This window comes from Seriola dumerili, unplaced genomic scaffold (genome assembly GCF_002260705.1).
Source record: "Seriola dumerili isolate Sdu_G_001 unplaced genomic scaffold, Sdu_1.0 BDQW01001001.1, whole genome shotgun sequence".
NCBI classification, from domain to species: domain Eukaryota; kingdom Metazoa; phylum Chordata; class Actinopteri; order Carangiformes; family Carangidae; genus Seriola; species Seriola dumerili.
Window position 1 is genome coordinate 466,419 of NW_019175256.1, and position 16,697 is coordinate 483,115.

The 16,697-nt window shown below is 44.4% G+C and overlaps 2 protein-coding genes across 2 annotated transcripts in view; both read left to right on the forward strand.

Annotated features, from left to right (window-relative positions):
- Positions 1 to 4,686: 4,686 nt before the first annotated feature.
- On the forward strand, positions 4,687 to 5,700 carry LOC111237585 (transmembrane protein 121-like). The gene has a single exon (XM_022766731.1). The coding sequence runs from the start codon at positions 4,687 to 4,689 to the stop codon at positions 5,698 to 5,700; it is 1,014 nt and encodes a 337-aa protein (XP_022622452.1).
- A 1,855-nt stretch (positions 5,701 to 7,555) lies between these two features.
- LOC111237586 (phosphofurin acidic cluster sorting protein 1-like) overlaps positions 7,556 to 16,697 on the forward strand; it is a 17,682-nt gene continuing 8,540 nt past the window's right edge. The window contains exons 1-10 of the mRNA XM_022766732.1: positions 7,556 to 7,611; positions 11,922 to 12,009; positions 12,121 to 12,210; positions 12,388 to 12,513; positions 13,277 to 13,439; positions 14,550 to 14,641; positions 15,186 to 15,269; positions 15,673 to 15,732; positions 16,032 to 16,183; positions 16,290 to 16,383. Of these exons, the coding sequence (XP_022622453.1) occupies positions 7,556 to 7,611; positions 11,922 to 12,009; positions 12,121 to 12,210; positions 12,388 to 12,513; positions 13,277 to 13,439; positions 14,550 to 14,641; positions 15,186 to 15,269; positions 15,673 to 15,732; positions 16,032 to 16,183; positions 16,290 to 16,383 (1,005 nt within the window). The remainder of the gene's footprint in view (positions 7,612 to 11,921; positions 12,010 to 12,120; positions 12,211 to 12,387; positions 12,514 to 13,276; positions 13,440 to 14,549; positions 14,642 to 15,185; positions 15,270 to 15,672; positions 15,733 to 16,031; positions 16,184 to 16,289; positions 16,384 to 16,697) is intronic.

Below are 16,697 nucleotides of genomic sequence, written 5' to 3' on the forward strand. Positions count from 1 at the left end.
ATAAAAAATGAAATATTCTGAAATGTGACAGTAAAACTTTACCAAACCATCAATAAAACCTCTGATATTCAGCTTTAATTGAATCATTTCCTTGTTTAATTAATTTGTTTAATTTATTATTTCTTCTGTAAATCTGATGTGACGTCTGAATCCTTCCTGTATATTTTCATTTAATGATATTATCCACATAAAAACAATCAAACGTAAAGATATGTGGTGTAAACATGAGGGAACACACTGCACATGCTCCAGTGATTGATCTGATCAGAATGATGAGATGAAAAACAGCTGACCAAAAGGAGGATTCAAGGATCAAAAAGATAAAAGTGTAACACAACTTAAAATTGTGTTTTTTTTCTGAACATTAGAATATGTTGCTTTTCATTTAAATATTTTCAGAGCAAAAAAATAAAGAATATAAATTATCATAGACTTCAGAGGTCACAGGTCACAGCTGACACCTCCTCACCTGCCTCACAACACCTAACGAGCCAATTAAGGCCTGCTGAGTCGATGAAGGTGTGAGAGGCCACATACTTGTCATTCTCAGTCATTTCGTTGCCTCATGAAGGATCAGATGGAAAAATCCTCCCCTCCCAGTTTGGAGCGTTTAAACCAACAGCTACTGGAAAGTGGAGTGCTTCTGTAGCTATATGCTAATGTATGCTAATAACTAGCTGGTTCCCCTCCTGCTGGCTTTGAAGTTCAGTGTAGGAATACAAACTTCTTGCATCAGGATAACTGAGCTGCAGGCAGCTGTGAGGCTTCAGCCCTGCGGTCTAATGAGCAGCAGTGAGCTGATATAAATAACACACTGATGTTTAATTCACCAGTTCCACCATGAGATAATTGTTCCTCTGCTTGAATCAATTACGTGTGCTTTTGCTTTCTGCCGTTCAAATGTGATAAAGAGTTCATTCTTAATGAACTTGTTTGGTGTCACAGTGATGCTCAAACATTTGTCTCAATTAAACAGAAGCATTTCTCTGTTTTAATCATGTTTTGTTGTTTACTGCAACAACCAGGCTGAGAGAAGAAGGTTCATCCAGAGCCTGAACATGGAGACTCTTATTGTGAAAAACCTGCTCACCTGACACAAAGCACATTATCCTGAAAACTCCACCAATCACAGGCACCTGGGAACCTGTTGCACAAAACACCTTAAGTTTAGATTTTTAAGTTAAGTATTTAAGGTTTTCTCCTGATCTCAGTCTGATACTGAAGGAATCACTTAAAGTCAGTTAAACTATAAAAGGCCTTAGAGACCAAAGTTCAGCTAGTGAAGATCCTGTCAAAAACCCCAGGAGGATGAGAGAGCAGCGCGCTTCTTTAATGTTCCCCTCCTTCCAATAGCAATAACAGGTCACCCTATCACGAACGCTAATGGCAGCAAATCAACAGTCTCCATGGAAACAGTAGAATTTTACCGCTGTAAAATCTTTCAATGCTGTGAGTTAAAATAAGAACTTCCTTCATATTAGACAGTCTCTGTTGTCTTGGTTACAATAACAACAACAAATGGTCACGGATAATAGAAACAACAAGGGAATCGAACACACGGCTCTAATGTGTTACATTCATCCATCCACCACCTCCTCCTCCTGACATGGACTTTGTCTCTTTAAACTACGTCACCGACACTTTGCCTTTGCTCCTGTCATCATTACAACGACCACTAGATGTTGCCCAGCAACGAAACCTAATGATGATGTCATAATCACCTGCTGACAGACGACCTGTGGGCTCGCTGTTACAGGAGGACGGACTCCAACAAGGCTAACGTGTGTGTGTATTTCTTTTGGTAGCTCAGATCCGAAGCCAGGTTTCTCTTCATGCCACTGCTGCAGGAAAACAGGCAAGTCTCTGAAACAGCTGCAGCTGGAAGGAACATCTGATGTGTCCTTGAACGCATCACTGAGGAGTACCAAGCAGCAGCAGTAATTGGGCTAATTTGATTCATTCTTCTGTATTGCCAGAGCATCTCCTCATAACTTTTTAATGTGCTCTTCCCATGAAAAGTTTAGCCTACATAAAAGTTGGGTCATTAAGAGCAGAGCACTTCACTGCTGCTGTAAAGAAACAGCCACAGTCTGTCGTAGAGAGGGATCAGACATACAGCAGGTAACACTCAGCAGGGAGAAGTGGGCGTCACTCTCTGGCTACAGGTGATGTTTCAGCCTCAGGTCTTCTTCAACATCTGTATATTTTTGTTCTAACATACAGAGTAAAGTTTAATATTTGCATGTTGTAAAAGAAGAAGAACAACAGACACATCCTGCTACGTCTACTCAATGTCTAAATACAGAATATCTTCATCAGATCTCCCTCCTCCTACACGTCACTGAGCAGTGTTCAGCTTAGTGTTATGTTTTCATATTAAGTTGGAGGACTATCATCATCGCCAAAACAAACTCATGACAAAGTTTCCTTCAAACATCATTTCATCAGTTTCTGTTGTTGCTTTTATTCTGTAAAACAATCACACAACCGTTAGCCCATGCTAGCATAGCTTTTAAATGCTCCACAACAATGCTGAGAGTTAGCCAGCTAGCGATAGCAATATTTGCCACATTCATAATATCACTAACAGCAGGTTAGCTAACGTTAGCATGTCTACTGTAGCCGTCACTAATGAAAACAGACTGTAACATTATGAACGATCAAGTTACTGACACATGAAGAAGAAGAACCAGTTCTGAGTCCAGCTGGACTTTAGCAGCTCGTTCTCCTCCCAGTAAACCAGACCAGCTCCACGGTCGGACTGGGAAAGAAATTCAGTCTTGGACTGATACACTGGGACCAGCCGCACTGATGACACTGATGGAGCCTGTAAAGACTTTAAAACCTTTACAGATGTTTTGACGGTCCACCTGCCGACCAGGATCTGAGCCGTAGACCTCAGTCCAGTCCACCTGTGATCTGGTCTCATCTCTTTCTGTGTCTGAGGCCTTTTTAAATGAAACTGTGACATCACACCGGTGGGCGGAGCCTGTGTGTCTATAAACATGGGGAGGACCAACAGTTTAACAGGCCGGATTCACATGCACTAACATTCACACGCTACCAGAACAAAGACCAGAGGAACACAGATGACATCACACACAGAGGGGGCGTGGCTTCGTTCTCACTCCTCTTTATCTTTACATAGGAAACATTTTGCTGCTGTGTGACTTTAAAATTTCATTTACAGAAACTTTAAGAGGGACCTGTAACAGAATTGAAATATAGAAATGATCCTTATGTGGTTTTCAAATTCTGATTTGGTTTCTGTGAATGTTTCAGTTTTGTTTCTTCACAGTTTGTTGTTCTACATTACAGACGAGCTACAAACACCTGCCTGTTTCTGTCTCTGGCTGTCTCCATCAGTCATGTGACTCCCACCCTGCAGGTCGCAGCCGTCCATCGAGAGTCGCCCACTCCCACAAGAGAAAGAGGTAAACATAAGAACAAAACACAGTTCCAGGTGTTTCCTGCTGAAAAAGGTACAATACACTCCCATCATGCGTCTCTTCTGCTCTGTGTGTGTGTGTGTGTGTGTGTGTGTGGATTCAGAAACAAGGTCATGCTGCTGAGGCTGGATGGAAGGAGCGGAGAGGGGAGGAGAGAGACGGAGGGATGGATGTAGTTTATGAAAGCAGTGCCTGCAGCGAGCGGAGCGAGGAAGACTCAGATCAGACGAGTTTCTGAGGCTGATGATGTTTCAGCTTCCTGTTCGCCGCCTAGGAGAGAAGGACGGCAGAGAGCGGTGATCACACAGTGGACTGATTCTGAAATCAACCACAGAGACTGAGTCTTCTCTTTGATTCATCAGCTCCATCAGGATCATCAGGGTTTTTTAAAGGCAGCGTCGTCAATATCGATCAGGAGACAAGAAGCTTGTTTTAATAAAACTTTATAAGACAAACTTTCCTTGCCCACCAGCTCCAGGAGGATCCATGGAGAGAACCAGCATCTCTGAGAGGAAGGCTGAAGCTCGTGTTGGAGATCACAGGCGTCCATTTTCAACATCCTCATCCTCCAGATCAAGATCCTCCATCCTGGATTTCCCCCAGAGGGGGATCTGCTGAATGAGGATTTCCCGAGCTGCAGAGGATGTGATGATTGATGAAGTTGTATCACACAGACTCGTGGGAGTATGAATGGAGAGCATTAGGATATGTAGCATGATTTATTTAGTTTTACCTGAGCTCTGGACAAATTACCTCCTAATTGTGAGTTTAATGGTTGCCAGATTGGGATCCTTGGACCAAAGAAAAGCAGGTGGATATGAGTCTGTTACATCCTTCTTAAATTTACTGAAGCCTGAAATTGGTTTTGCCTGTTTGCCACCTGTTTGTGTCGCTGTGATTACGATCAGGGCTGGGACGAGAAACATGCACCGACCACAGCTGAGACACCTGTCAATCAGTCTGTGATTCCCAGCTACATACAGTCTCTCAGGAGGCATGCTGAAAGCATGTCGAACAGCTCAACTCATTTGTTTATATGTCTGACAGAGGTAAATAACACAGAGAAACTGTGACCTGAACTATTTCGACCGTCACTCTTTTATGAAAAAACATATCGAATTTTCTTGTTGCAACATCTAGTGGCCATTAGATGAACTGCAGGTTAACAGACTGAGGCGCTTGTCCGTCTTCTCTCCTTGGTCGCTTGGTCTATTCGACCTGTGCTTCCAGACCAGTGATGGTTCCCCCACAGCCGGCCGCTCACAGGCCCCATGTCTGCCTGACGGCAGTCCTCATCATGACCAGTCTGGCGCTGATGGACACTTACCTGGTGGAGCAGAACCCAGGTCCCAGGAGGATCGTCGTGTGCGTCACTGTGCTGGCGGGTGATGCGTGTTTCCTCATTGTGCTTCGATACGTCGCCGTCTGGGCGGGGTCGGAGGTACATACGGCCAGGAGAGGCTACGCCATGATCCTCTGGTTCTTCTACATCTTCATCCTGGAGATCAAGGTCTACTTTGTCTATCAGTACTACAAGTCTCAGGACGTAAGTGTGGATGTAGAAGTGACGGACCCGGGTTTGTCCAGGAGAGCGCTCACGCTGCTGCTGTCCGTCTGCATGCCCATCGTGTTCATAACGCTGGCAGCCATCGATCATCTGGAATACTTACGGCTGTACAAGAAGAGAGAGGAGATAAGGAGTCGTCTGTTCTGGGTGGTGCTGGACCTGCTGGATGTTGTAGACATCCAGGCCAACCTGTGGGAGCTTCAGAGGGAGGGGCTGCCCCTGTGGGTGGAGGGACTGATGTTCTTCTACTGCTACATCCTCCTCCTGGTGCTGCCCTGCGTCTCCCTGAGCGAGATCAGCATGCAGGGTGTGAACATCGTCCCCCACAAGATGATGCTCTACCCCATCCTCAGTCTCGCCACCATCAACATCATCACCCTCTTCATTCGGGGGGGGAACCTGCTGATTTACGGCGACATCCGAGTGTCGACGATCATGATGGGGAAGAACGTGATCGCCATCGTTGTGAAGAGCTGCAGTCTGGTGGAGTACCGGAAACACCGAGCGGCCTCTCCTCCTGCAGAGAGAGGAGCCAAGCTGCAGAGGAACATTCAGGTCTGTAACACCCTGCACCCCATGGTGCTGCCCAGGGTCGTGATCGAGGACCTGACCACCATCCCAGAGGAGGACGGGACCGATGACGGGACCGATGACGGGACCGATGACGGGACCGAACAAACCTGAGACAAAGGCAGGAAAAACCAAACACCCCTCCCATAAATACATAGACAACCGAGGTCGAGTCAGGACGAAGACGAAGACGAAGATGAAGACGAAGATGAAGACACGTCTGATATTTCTATGTGTTAGTGAAGTCCTGGTTTAACTGAGTCAACAGTACAAAACTATAATCACCTCCAACACAAAACATTCACTAGGACTCAAGGATGAACTGATTAGACTTTGGTGGCAAAGGGTCAAGGAATCATTACATTTTTCTACAGAATGAAAACAACTGTGTGTTTCAGCTGCTGTTTTTATAAATAAAGATTTGTAGCTGGAATCAGGGGACGTTGTGATCTCAGTACACAGTGTGTGTCTTTACCTCCAGGACTCCAGATGTGGTTTAAACATCAGGGGACATTTAACTGCACAGCTGGAAACACGCCTGCAGTTCAGCAGGATGACCACAAGATGGCAGCAAATGTTTGGATGTTGCCTGACAAGAGGGAGAGAGCAAGAGAAATAGAGAGAGAGAGAGGGAGAGAGAGAGAGAGAGAGAGAGAGAGAGAGGGAGGACAGTTACTAGTGAAATAAATCTGAGTGTTTGATTCTCCAGATCTGTCAATAATTACTTCCAGTCATGTTACCCAGACTCAGACTTATTGATTGACTACACATACAGAAATATAATATATGAAATATATATCAAGAGTGATGTTTCCATTTATGTCACGTATTATTATCATATATTTACATCCTCTGGATATATAAATATAGAAGTCTAAATACCCATAGTACAATTTGTATATGTACAAATATTAAAAATATGTGTATGATGAATTTGATTTTGGTTTAAAATGTTTATGTTAATTATATATATGAAAGTTTATGAAAACAACATACATATAACAATTTTATAGATAATATAAGATTAGAAGAACCTTTATTGATCCCCTGCAGAGGAAATTCAAACGGACACAAGGGGAAATGTAATAAGTAATAAAATAAGGATAGAAACAGAATCTAAAATAAATAAGACAAATTAGAAATACTATGTACAATATAAAAATAAATAAGAAATAAATATAAGAAATAAATGTCAAAACAAATAAACATACAAATAAATATAAAAATACTAATAAATAATAAATAATATAAATATTTTTATGAATAATTTCTCCTTAATTTTAAACATTCTGTTAAAGTGTCTTTTGGACTCTACAGTTTATAATATCAACATATACTGACGGGCTGTGGATAAATATTTATGTAACATATTGTATGTCTACAAAATAAAGATATATTTATATTATGTCAATATATGAAATTGTTCCAACTTCTAATACGTTTCATGTTTTTATTTTATATGTACTTATATTACATTTGTGTATGGGTAAATTGGATTTTGTTGTTCTGGCCTGATAGAGTTTATGTTTATTTAAATACGACACTTCATTACGTTTTAAAAGGATCATATTAAGTTTACAGAAATAAGAGAATGAGAGTAATTTCTACATGTGACGTCAGTGATTATTATAATAGTCAGTGGTAGTTTAAGAACAGTAGTCTTGGTCTTAGTGAGTCCAGTGTGGTCCTGACTGACTGATTCTGGATCAGTGAACGTGTCTGTTCCTCCCATCACATCCATCAGCTCTCAGCCCCGCCCCGCTCACTCCCAGCCGGACTGGAGGATCAGCAGCCGGGCGGAGGAGCAGCAACCTGCCGCCCAGGACAGGCGATGATGGCGGCGGCTGCGGACAGAGGAGGAGTCCGGGGGGGCCCTTTCCCACCGAGCCCGGTGGTCGCGGCGGTGGACCCCGCGGTGGTTTCTGAGACCGGTGCTGCCGGAGAGCCGGACGACCGCGTCCTGGTGCCGATGAACCTGTTCGCCACCTGGGAGATCGACCGGTCGTCTCCGAGCTGCGTGCCCAGGTAAGAGGATTAGTGCTCGGCCGGAGGGGAGAGTCTGAACACGGTGAGAGGAGTGAGGTGCTGCCCGCTGCCTTCACCGAGCTCGGTGATCCAGACCAGCGGGTCTTTATCACCCGGACTGTCCCAGACCTGGTCCCCTGACTGGAGGTCCACACCGGGACCTGTCCCGGGACTTTATTCTTGTTCCCTCCTGTAGTTATTTTAAACCTGTAGTTACTTCTCTGCAGAACCAACACACACACACACACACACACACACACACACACACACACGCACACGCACACGCACACACACACACACACACCTGACCTGGTCTCAGTTTGGAGGCAGCAACAGGTTTTTACTTCCAGGTGATGAAGAAGCTGCTGCTCTGTCTTCACCTGTTGGTAAAGATTAAGACCTCATTTGAATTTTTATATTTTTATTTGTTTATGTTTGTATTTTTATTTTCATTTCATTGTAAAATACAAATACATCATTTATAATTTCCTAAAATCAAGTCACTTGATTGTATTTATTTTCAAATCCACTCAGACCGTCTTAATTGGCTGTGTGGGTGAGTGCGTGCGCGTGGACTGGAGGTGCAACTTTCCTACAGTGTTTGAAGTAGCCTTGCTAGCTTCGTTTGCTATCTGGCTTTTAGCAAACAAAATGGACGTCTGAAAACAGATTAAGAAGAAACAGGACCGAGGCGACGCCCGGGGACCAGCGCTGACGTTAGAACCACAGGAACAAGCAGATGTGAAAGTCGAGGCCGAAACAACGGAACCGACTTTAGGATTCGCTGTTTGTGACGCACGAAGTTTTGGGGCTGATTGACCCGCCAAACAAGGTGCTGCTAGCTGGACCCGCTGACCTCAGCAGTCCTGCTCATCCTCAGTGTCTCTGTGACACCGCACAGACAGTTGTTTCTTTCATGTTTAGTGCTGTGTTGTACGGAAGAGGATTAGGGCCACATGGGATTTTTTTACTATTATTATTTATTTATTTTTTATTCTGAGTTTAAAGTCAGAACCCAAAAAAAAAGATTCACATGTGGCCCTAATCCTTGGTCGTGGGATGCTTATATTTGTTTGGTTAGTCTGCTGCTCATGTCACTGATAATGTTAATTATGTAACAGCCAGCCTACAGGTTGTGCCTGTGTTGGATCAATAGAACCTGTTCTCAGGTCAGTAGATTGTGTGGGTGTCCACAGAGGTTCCACCTAGGAGACGGTTGTGGTCGTTCTGCATCTTGTTGTGACTGTTTGACGGGAGACGTTCTTTTTGTTTTCACTCCATCTGTGTTTGGATTGGTTCCCTCTGAGCATCGCATTCATAACATCCAGTGGCAGATGTTGGTGGATTTTCTCGGGAAGTGGAAGTGGTGGTTTGTGGAACGACCGGAGGAACTGAGGAAACTCCTGACAAAAGAAAAGAGCCTCGTAACTGAGGTGAAACAAGAGTGAACCGCACACAGGTTTTCACCAGACGGAGAGAGACACATCGGGACAGAGGCTCAAGGTGGCCGTCGCCTCTGTGACGTCACCCACAGGTCTCTGAAACTCAGAGTGAGCTGCTCCACTGTCGCCATCTTGGCAGTGTCTGACTCTGCCCCTAACTCCCAGCTGATCCAAACATGGTCGAAGAGGAGGGGCGTGTGTGGAGCTGAGACTTCGGTGAATGTCAGTTTGTTGCACCCACCTGTCACTCAAAGAGGCCACGCCCTCAATCCTCCATAACTTTAGTCCTTAATAAAATGTAAACAGGTGAGTTATATAAACAGGTGAGTTATATAAACAGGTGTCATGAAGGAGGAAATTAGCTCTAGAGACCAAACCAGTTTTTGTACCAGGCTGTAAACATGTTTATTTCTGCTGTAAAGTTGGACATTTTAACATGGGAGTCTATGGGGACTGACTCACTGTTGGAGCCAGACTCTAGTGGTCGTTAGAGGAACTGCAGCTGCTGGTTTCAGTCTGGCGGTTGACTCTTGGTCTGGACTGACTTCACGGGTTCTTTACTGATGTGGTGGACACAGGGTTTTGTACCCGTCCACACAGAATGTTCTGGGACTTGAAAGGATTCAGAACCAACACTCAGCTTTTTTATTAACAGAAGCAGGTGTTCTCCTTTGGGTTCATAGGGTTCTGCGGTTGTCTCTGGCTTTGGACAGTCGCCATGTTGCTAATGCTACAGCTAGCAGCTGGAAACAAACGATTGATAATGTGAACAGAGGATATGTTCCTGGTGGTGACCTTCGATCAGAGGCTCTGGACCAGGGCCCCTGGGCCCCTCAGATCCCTGGGCCTGTGTGGTTCTGTGGTGTAGTGATCAGGTTCTGTGACGTGCCGCTGCTCCTTCCATAACGAGTCACCTGAAACAGGCAGAACTGTTCTGTCAGGTGACCGTGGGATCATGTGACGAGGATGAGCAGCTTTTAGGTGAACAGAAGTGAACCGGAGTCAGGAGCCAATCAGACAATAGAGGAACTTCGTCTCCCAGAATGCTTAGAGAGAGCAGGGAAGCTGACCTAGTTCAACTGACCCTGGATCAGAAGCTGCGTCATCGAATTGAGATCAGAGACAGATCCCACACAGAGACGACTGCGAATCGTGACATCAGCAGTGACATCACAGCACAGCAGCCAATGGAAACGATGAAACAATAAGAAACATATTGAAGGTGATGACGGAGCGGAGGGTCAGGGCTCCCTCCCTCTGATCCCTCCACCTGTCTCTCGCAGATCAGCAGCAGGGTGTAAATGTGTCGGTTAACGAACTCGACCAATCAGAGATAATCCTCTTAAATGGTCGTGTCCACTCAGGAAGCTGCGACCTGTCGCTCCTCACAGATCAGAGAGGGACGGACTGAAGGAGACGCAGGACGACTGTGATGTCATGAACAGAGACGTTGAGTCATCAGCTGACTCCACTCTGTCCTCTGCAGTGATCAACACCTCTTCATTGATATACAACTAGAGTCTCCTCCTCCAATCAGACTGGTTCCAGGTCACTTCCTGTTTATCCAGAGTCGGAGAAACTATAAAATATGAGCCGTTGGTGTGAATCGTGTCGACGAGAATGAGACGGACGAGCTGAAAACAACATTCATTCATTCATTCATTCATTTACTTAAAAACATATACGAGCAAATAGAATTTTTATATATGCTGTTTTAATAAACATAAATATATAAATATAATGAGATACATATTGTTGACATGTATGGTTACAACATGTTAAACCAGAATCAAATCCATCATAGATATTTTAATATATGTACATATATGTTGTAAACTTATATCTTCATATACGTGTGATGATTATATGTCACCTGACAGGTGATATATGCAAACTTCACTCTTGTTAGAGACACGTGTCAAATTATCTTCATGTTAAAGTAGCAAGTCCAGGGGCGTCGTGTGGCGTCGTGGTCTAAGCAGGCGCCCCATGTGTAGAGGCCACAGTCCTCGCTGCAGTCGGCCCCGGTTCGAGTCCCGCCTCAGACGGCCCTTTACTGCATGTCATTCCCCCTCTCTCTGTCTCCCCACTTCCTGTCTCTCTACTGTGCTGTCAAATAAAGGCATAAAAAGCCTGAAAAAATATACTTTAAAAAAAAAAGAGTAGCGAGTACAATAGTGATAATAATGATATCATAGTTTTTACAGGAGCATGTTCGCTAAAGTGAGACTTTGAATTCAGGACTTTTATTGCAGTGGAACATTTGATTCGTTCCCCATGCTGAGCTTGGTGCAGGTGAGCAGGTATTAGCAGCAGGTATTAGCGGCAGGTATTAGCGGCAGGTATTAGCGGCAGGTATTAGCGTGTAAACAGCATTAGCTCCACCTGGCTGGTGCTGACAGGAAGCTGCTGTGTGGAGGACGAGTCCCTGCATGATCCTGGTGTAATGAGGTCCCAGGAGGACCAGGTCTGCAGCTCCTCTTCTCCTCTGGATGAGATGAGTCCACCTCTCTCTGGAGACACAGGAAACGTCTCTAAGGTCTTCAGATCTGAACACTTGTCCACTTCGCTCCAGACTGTTTGCTCCAGACAACTAACCTGTCTGAAAGTTTTCACTTACCCAATGAAACATCGAAAGTTCTACTGGATGGATCGTCACCAAATGTACAAATATTCATGGCTCCCAGAGGATGATCCCAGATCAGACATGATATGTAAGAGGACCCCACCCCCACCCCTCCTACATGGAAACCAAGACTGAGGTCCTGAGAGTCCAGACAGGGACTTAGGTTTGTGACTTCTGTTTCCTGTGTACCTGTATTAATCCACTGAAGAAGAAGTGTGACCCCTCTCACGTGTCTCCTGCAGGTTGTGCAGTCTGACTGTGAAGAAGCTGATGGTTTTCAGGGAGCTGGACAGAGAACTGAGCTCCGTCGTCATCGCTGTAAAGATCCAGGTGAGATTCACCTGCACGGAGAACACCAGCAGCTCTGTCAGCTGTTTCCTGTTTATGTTTTTTCTAAAGTTCTGATGTGACTCTGACTCGGTCTTCATGTCCCGCTCTCAGGGCTCAAAGAGAACTTTGAGATCCAACGAGTATCTTCTTCCTCCGGACGGTCTGATGGAAACAGACCTGGAGCTCACCTTCTCTCTGCAGGTTCATATATTCCATCATTTCTTTATCACACATTCATAATGTTGAACACGCCTGGTCCAGAATCAAACTCTCTCTTCAGTTCAGCGTTCACACTTTATGATGTTTGTGGTGCATGTTCCTGCTCCCCAGAGGAAGACTCCCACATCTCCATGTAAAACTGTGTCCGTCTGTCTTTAGTATCCCCACTTCCTGAAGCGAGACACAAACCGTCTGCACGTGATGCTGCAGAGGAGGAAGAGGTACAAGAACCGAACCATCCTGGGCTACAAAACCCTCGCAGTGGGAGTCATCAATATGGCTGAGGTAGGACAACAGGAAGTAGGACAACAGGAAGTAGGACGACAGGAAGTAAGACAACAGGAAGTTGTGTGGCTCTGTCTGTTGGTCTGTCCCTTTGGTCCAGTCTACTACTTTGTGTTTATTGCTAATTAGCATATCTTAGCATTGTCAGTGTGTGCATGCTAGCATACTGATGTTAGCATTTAGTTGAAAGAACTGCTGCTGTGTTTGAATTATTGTCACGCATTTCAGACCAAGATTAATGTTCCGATTAAAGAAGTACGTTTTAGATCATTAAAAGTTATTATTATTATTAAAAGGATGAAAAGTCATTTCTCCTTTAATTAAAACTCCATCAGCCCCAGTGACGGTCCAGGACTCTATTCCACATCTCTTCCTCTATCTCTAGTTGTCTCTCCACATATCATAAGACGTGTGATGCAGCAGGTAGAGCAGGAAGTCCGTTGTTCTCCGGGTTTGAGGTTCGATCCCCAGCTCCTCTCGTCCACATGTCAAAGTGTCCTGAGCCAGAAACTGAGTCCTGATTGTCTCTGCTGCCTGAAGACGACGTGCTGCTGCAGGACAGTCGTTACAGTCGATTTAATCTGCTGTGAAACATAAACAACGTCTGTCAACCAAAGAGAAACGAGTCTGATGATTACACATCAGATCAGCTGTTCAGCTCGTTATTATGATGTTTATTTCATTTAGACGGCATCACCTGTGTGTGTGTATGTGTGTGTGTGTGTGTGTGTGTGTGTGTGTGTGTGTGTGTGTCCTGTCCCAGGTGATGCAGCATCCGACTGACGGAGCCCACATCCTCAGTCTCCATAGCAACCTGAAGGATGCCTCGGTGCGTGCAGCAGAGCTGAGTGTCCTCTCTCTCTCCAGCCAGCCAATCGAACAGGAGGACACAAGCGGTCACCATGGCAACAAGACCAAGGCCTCGGGTAGGAGTAACAGTGAGCCTGACCTCCTATCTGTCTGACAGCATCAGGTGCTCATTATAGACTGGCTCCTGATTGGTCGGGACCTTTGTGCACATCCCCCTCCTCCTCGACACAAACATTTCAAATGAAAAAGCCTCTTTGTTCTTCATCACCTCGTCCTCGTCCTCGTCCTCGTCCTCCTTGAGCTCCTCACACACAACACAAATCACTCAGATTAACACAAGCTAAACTGACTCCACTGAAATGAAATCCATGGATGTTTAAAGAGCTGCTGATGTCACCTCAGTGAGACGAGACGTCCTGATGAAGAGAGTAACAGCAGAAACCTCCTGCTCCTGTTTAGTGTCTGACAACCTGATCTTTTACTGTAGACTTTTTCCTTCATGTTACAGCTGCACAGGAAGCTACAGGAAGCTGCAGCTACAGGAAGCTGCAGCTACAGGAAGCTGCATGGCTTTCTTCTAATGTTAAGAGCAGTTTGCTGAAGTATTTACTTTAATATACCTATATACCTTTGAAACCTTCAGAATGTTTGAGTTAAATTTCCCAACAGCACTTTTCTAACTTCATATCATTTTTAGCAACAAGCTAAACATTAGCACATCACAAAGCTAACTGTTTGTATGTTGAAATGTTGACTAGCTCCGCATGCTAACATTTGATAACATGCTAACAGTGTATATGTTGAAATGTTGACTAGCTCCCTATGCTAACATATATTGACATGCTAACTGTTCGCATATTGACATGAGACAACTCAGAGACACAGGACAACTCAGAGACACGAGACAACCTCAGAGACACGAGACAACCTCAGAGACATGAGACAACTCAGAGACATGAGACAACTCAGAGACACGAGACAACCTCAGAGACATGAGACAACTCAGAGACATGAGACAACTCAGAGACACGAGACAACTCAGAGACACGAGACAACTCAGAGACAAGCTCAGAGACACAAAAGAGACAGAAGTAAACAAAGAGACAGAAGAGAACCACAAAGAGACAAACAGCTGGATAAACATGATCACTAACTGCATAGTGAACAGTGTGTGTGTGTGTTTGTGTGTGTGTGTGCAGTTCTCTGATCAGACTGTGTTTGAACAGATCGCTCTCCTGACATGGAGAATTACTGGGAGGACGACGACGACAGCTTCTCTTCCGAACAGGAAGGAAGCGATGACGCCGTCCCGCCTCAGGTGATTGATAGCTCGTCCTACCTGTCCTCACAGTGCACATCTGCACTGCTGAGGCAGCAATTTGTTCTTGTTGTGTTCTTCCTGAGGGGGGCGCCAGAGCAAAGCTCCTGTTGTTATCTCAATCAAATTATAGCATCAGATGCTAAATGCTAAAGTTAGTTTGGTCTAAAAGCTAGGCTGGACTTTTTCATTCTCTTCAGTTAGCATAACATTAGTTAGCATTTTGATGCATATGCACATTTGGTATGGTAGTGTGCTAATGTTACGCAAATGCTAAATGCTATTCAATCAATAAATCAATGTTTGGAAATGTGACTGAAATGACTGGTGGACTGGCTATATGCTAATAGTCACATTAGCATGTTAGAATACTAACGTTACCATTCAGCTCAAACTACATGTTAGCATGATGTTGATATGTTACGATGCTTGTTAGCATGTTTATATGCTAATATTTGGTTGTAACTGAACCCTGACCCTCGGACCAGCAGCTGAACTGGATCAGATTTCATGTGTCATGACTTCTCCTCTTTGTGTCTGTCAGGACATGTATGATGACGATGATGATGTTCAGGGAAAGACGAAGAAGTCTCACAGGAAAATGATCCGGACAGCCTCGCTGACTCAGGTGACGACCTCCACACACACACACGTTACACATGTACGTATATTGAATTTCCACATGTGAAATATATGAACATACAAAATAAAAACATTAAACCTATTTCAGATATTGACATATAGGTCTAGCCCATACAAATATGTGCATTATGTACGTATGATTATATTGTAGATATACGTTACATAGATATATATCCATCCACAGCCTCAGTATATGTTGATATTATAAACAGTCGAGTCCAAAAGTCTGAGACACTTTCCCAGAATGTTTCAAATTAATGATGAAATTATTAATATATATAAACTTATAGAATTTTTATATGTGTGTTGTTTCAGTGAACTTGTATATATGAGGAATTTATGCTGCTGATTGGTTCACGTATCCTTCTTCTTCTGTTTCTGTCGTTCAGCAGCCGAACTTCAAACAGAAGTTTGTGGCTCTGTTGAAGAGATTCAAAGTGACTGATGAGGTTTGTCCAACAACAATAACAACAACAACGGGAATAACAACACAACTAAAACAACAATAACAACAATAACAACACAACTAAAACAACATCATAACATAACAACTATAACACAACAACAAAACAACAAAACAACAATACAACAACAACAACCTTAAACTGTATAGAAACAAACACTGTGTATAAATATGTACAAATATATAGAAAATGTCAGCTCATGAATTCACAACATTATCTCCAGTCAACACCCTCCATCCTGTAAACCGACCCCCCCTCCCAGCTGATCAGCTCATGTCCTGCAGGTTCTGGACTCAGACCCGGTGGGTCAGAGTCAGGAGGTGGAGGAGGACCTGGACCTCCTGTACGACAGTCTGGAGGTCTACAACGCCAGTGACAGCGGCCCTGAGCTGGATGACAATGACAGCATCCTCAGCACGCCAAAACCCAAACTCAGGTCAGCTGCTGCAGAGAAACCACATCTGGACATGCGTCAGTGTTTACCTGCTGACAGGTGGTGTTTGTTGGTGCAGACTCACTGTGCACGGTTTTCTTCCCATCAGGCCGTTCTTCGAGGGGATTTCTCAGTCCAGCTCTCAGACTGAGATCGGGAGTCTCCACAGTCAGAGGAGCCAGCAGAGAGAGCAGCCTGCAGCCGTGAGTACACCTGGTCCTCCGTGATGAGACGACAGGAGACGTTGTCATCAGTGATGTGTGATGAGGATATAATGACTGTTCAGAGTTTGATATTTGAAATTCAGAGTTTCAAACAAGGAAACGACGACGTTTATTTATTGTATAAAATCATTATTGTGGATGTTGAAACGTGACACATGATATTTCTTCATCAGGGAACAATAACATCAGATCTTCAGCTGACACAGGTTCGGACTCCAAACAACAACTGACACACACACACACACACACACACACACACACACACACACACACACACACACACAGACACCAAC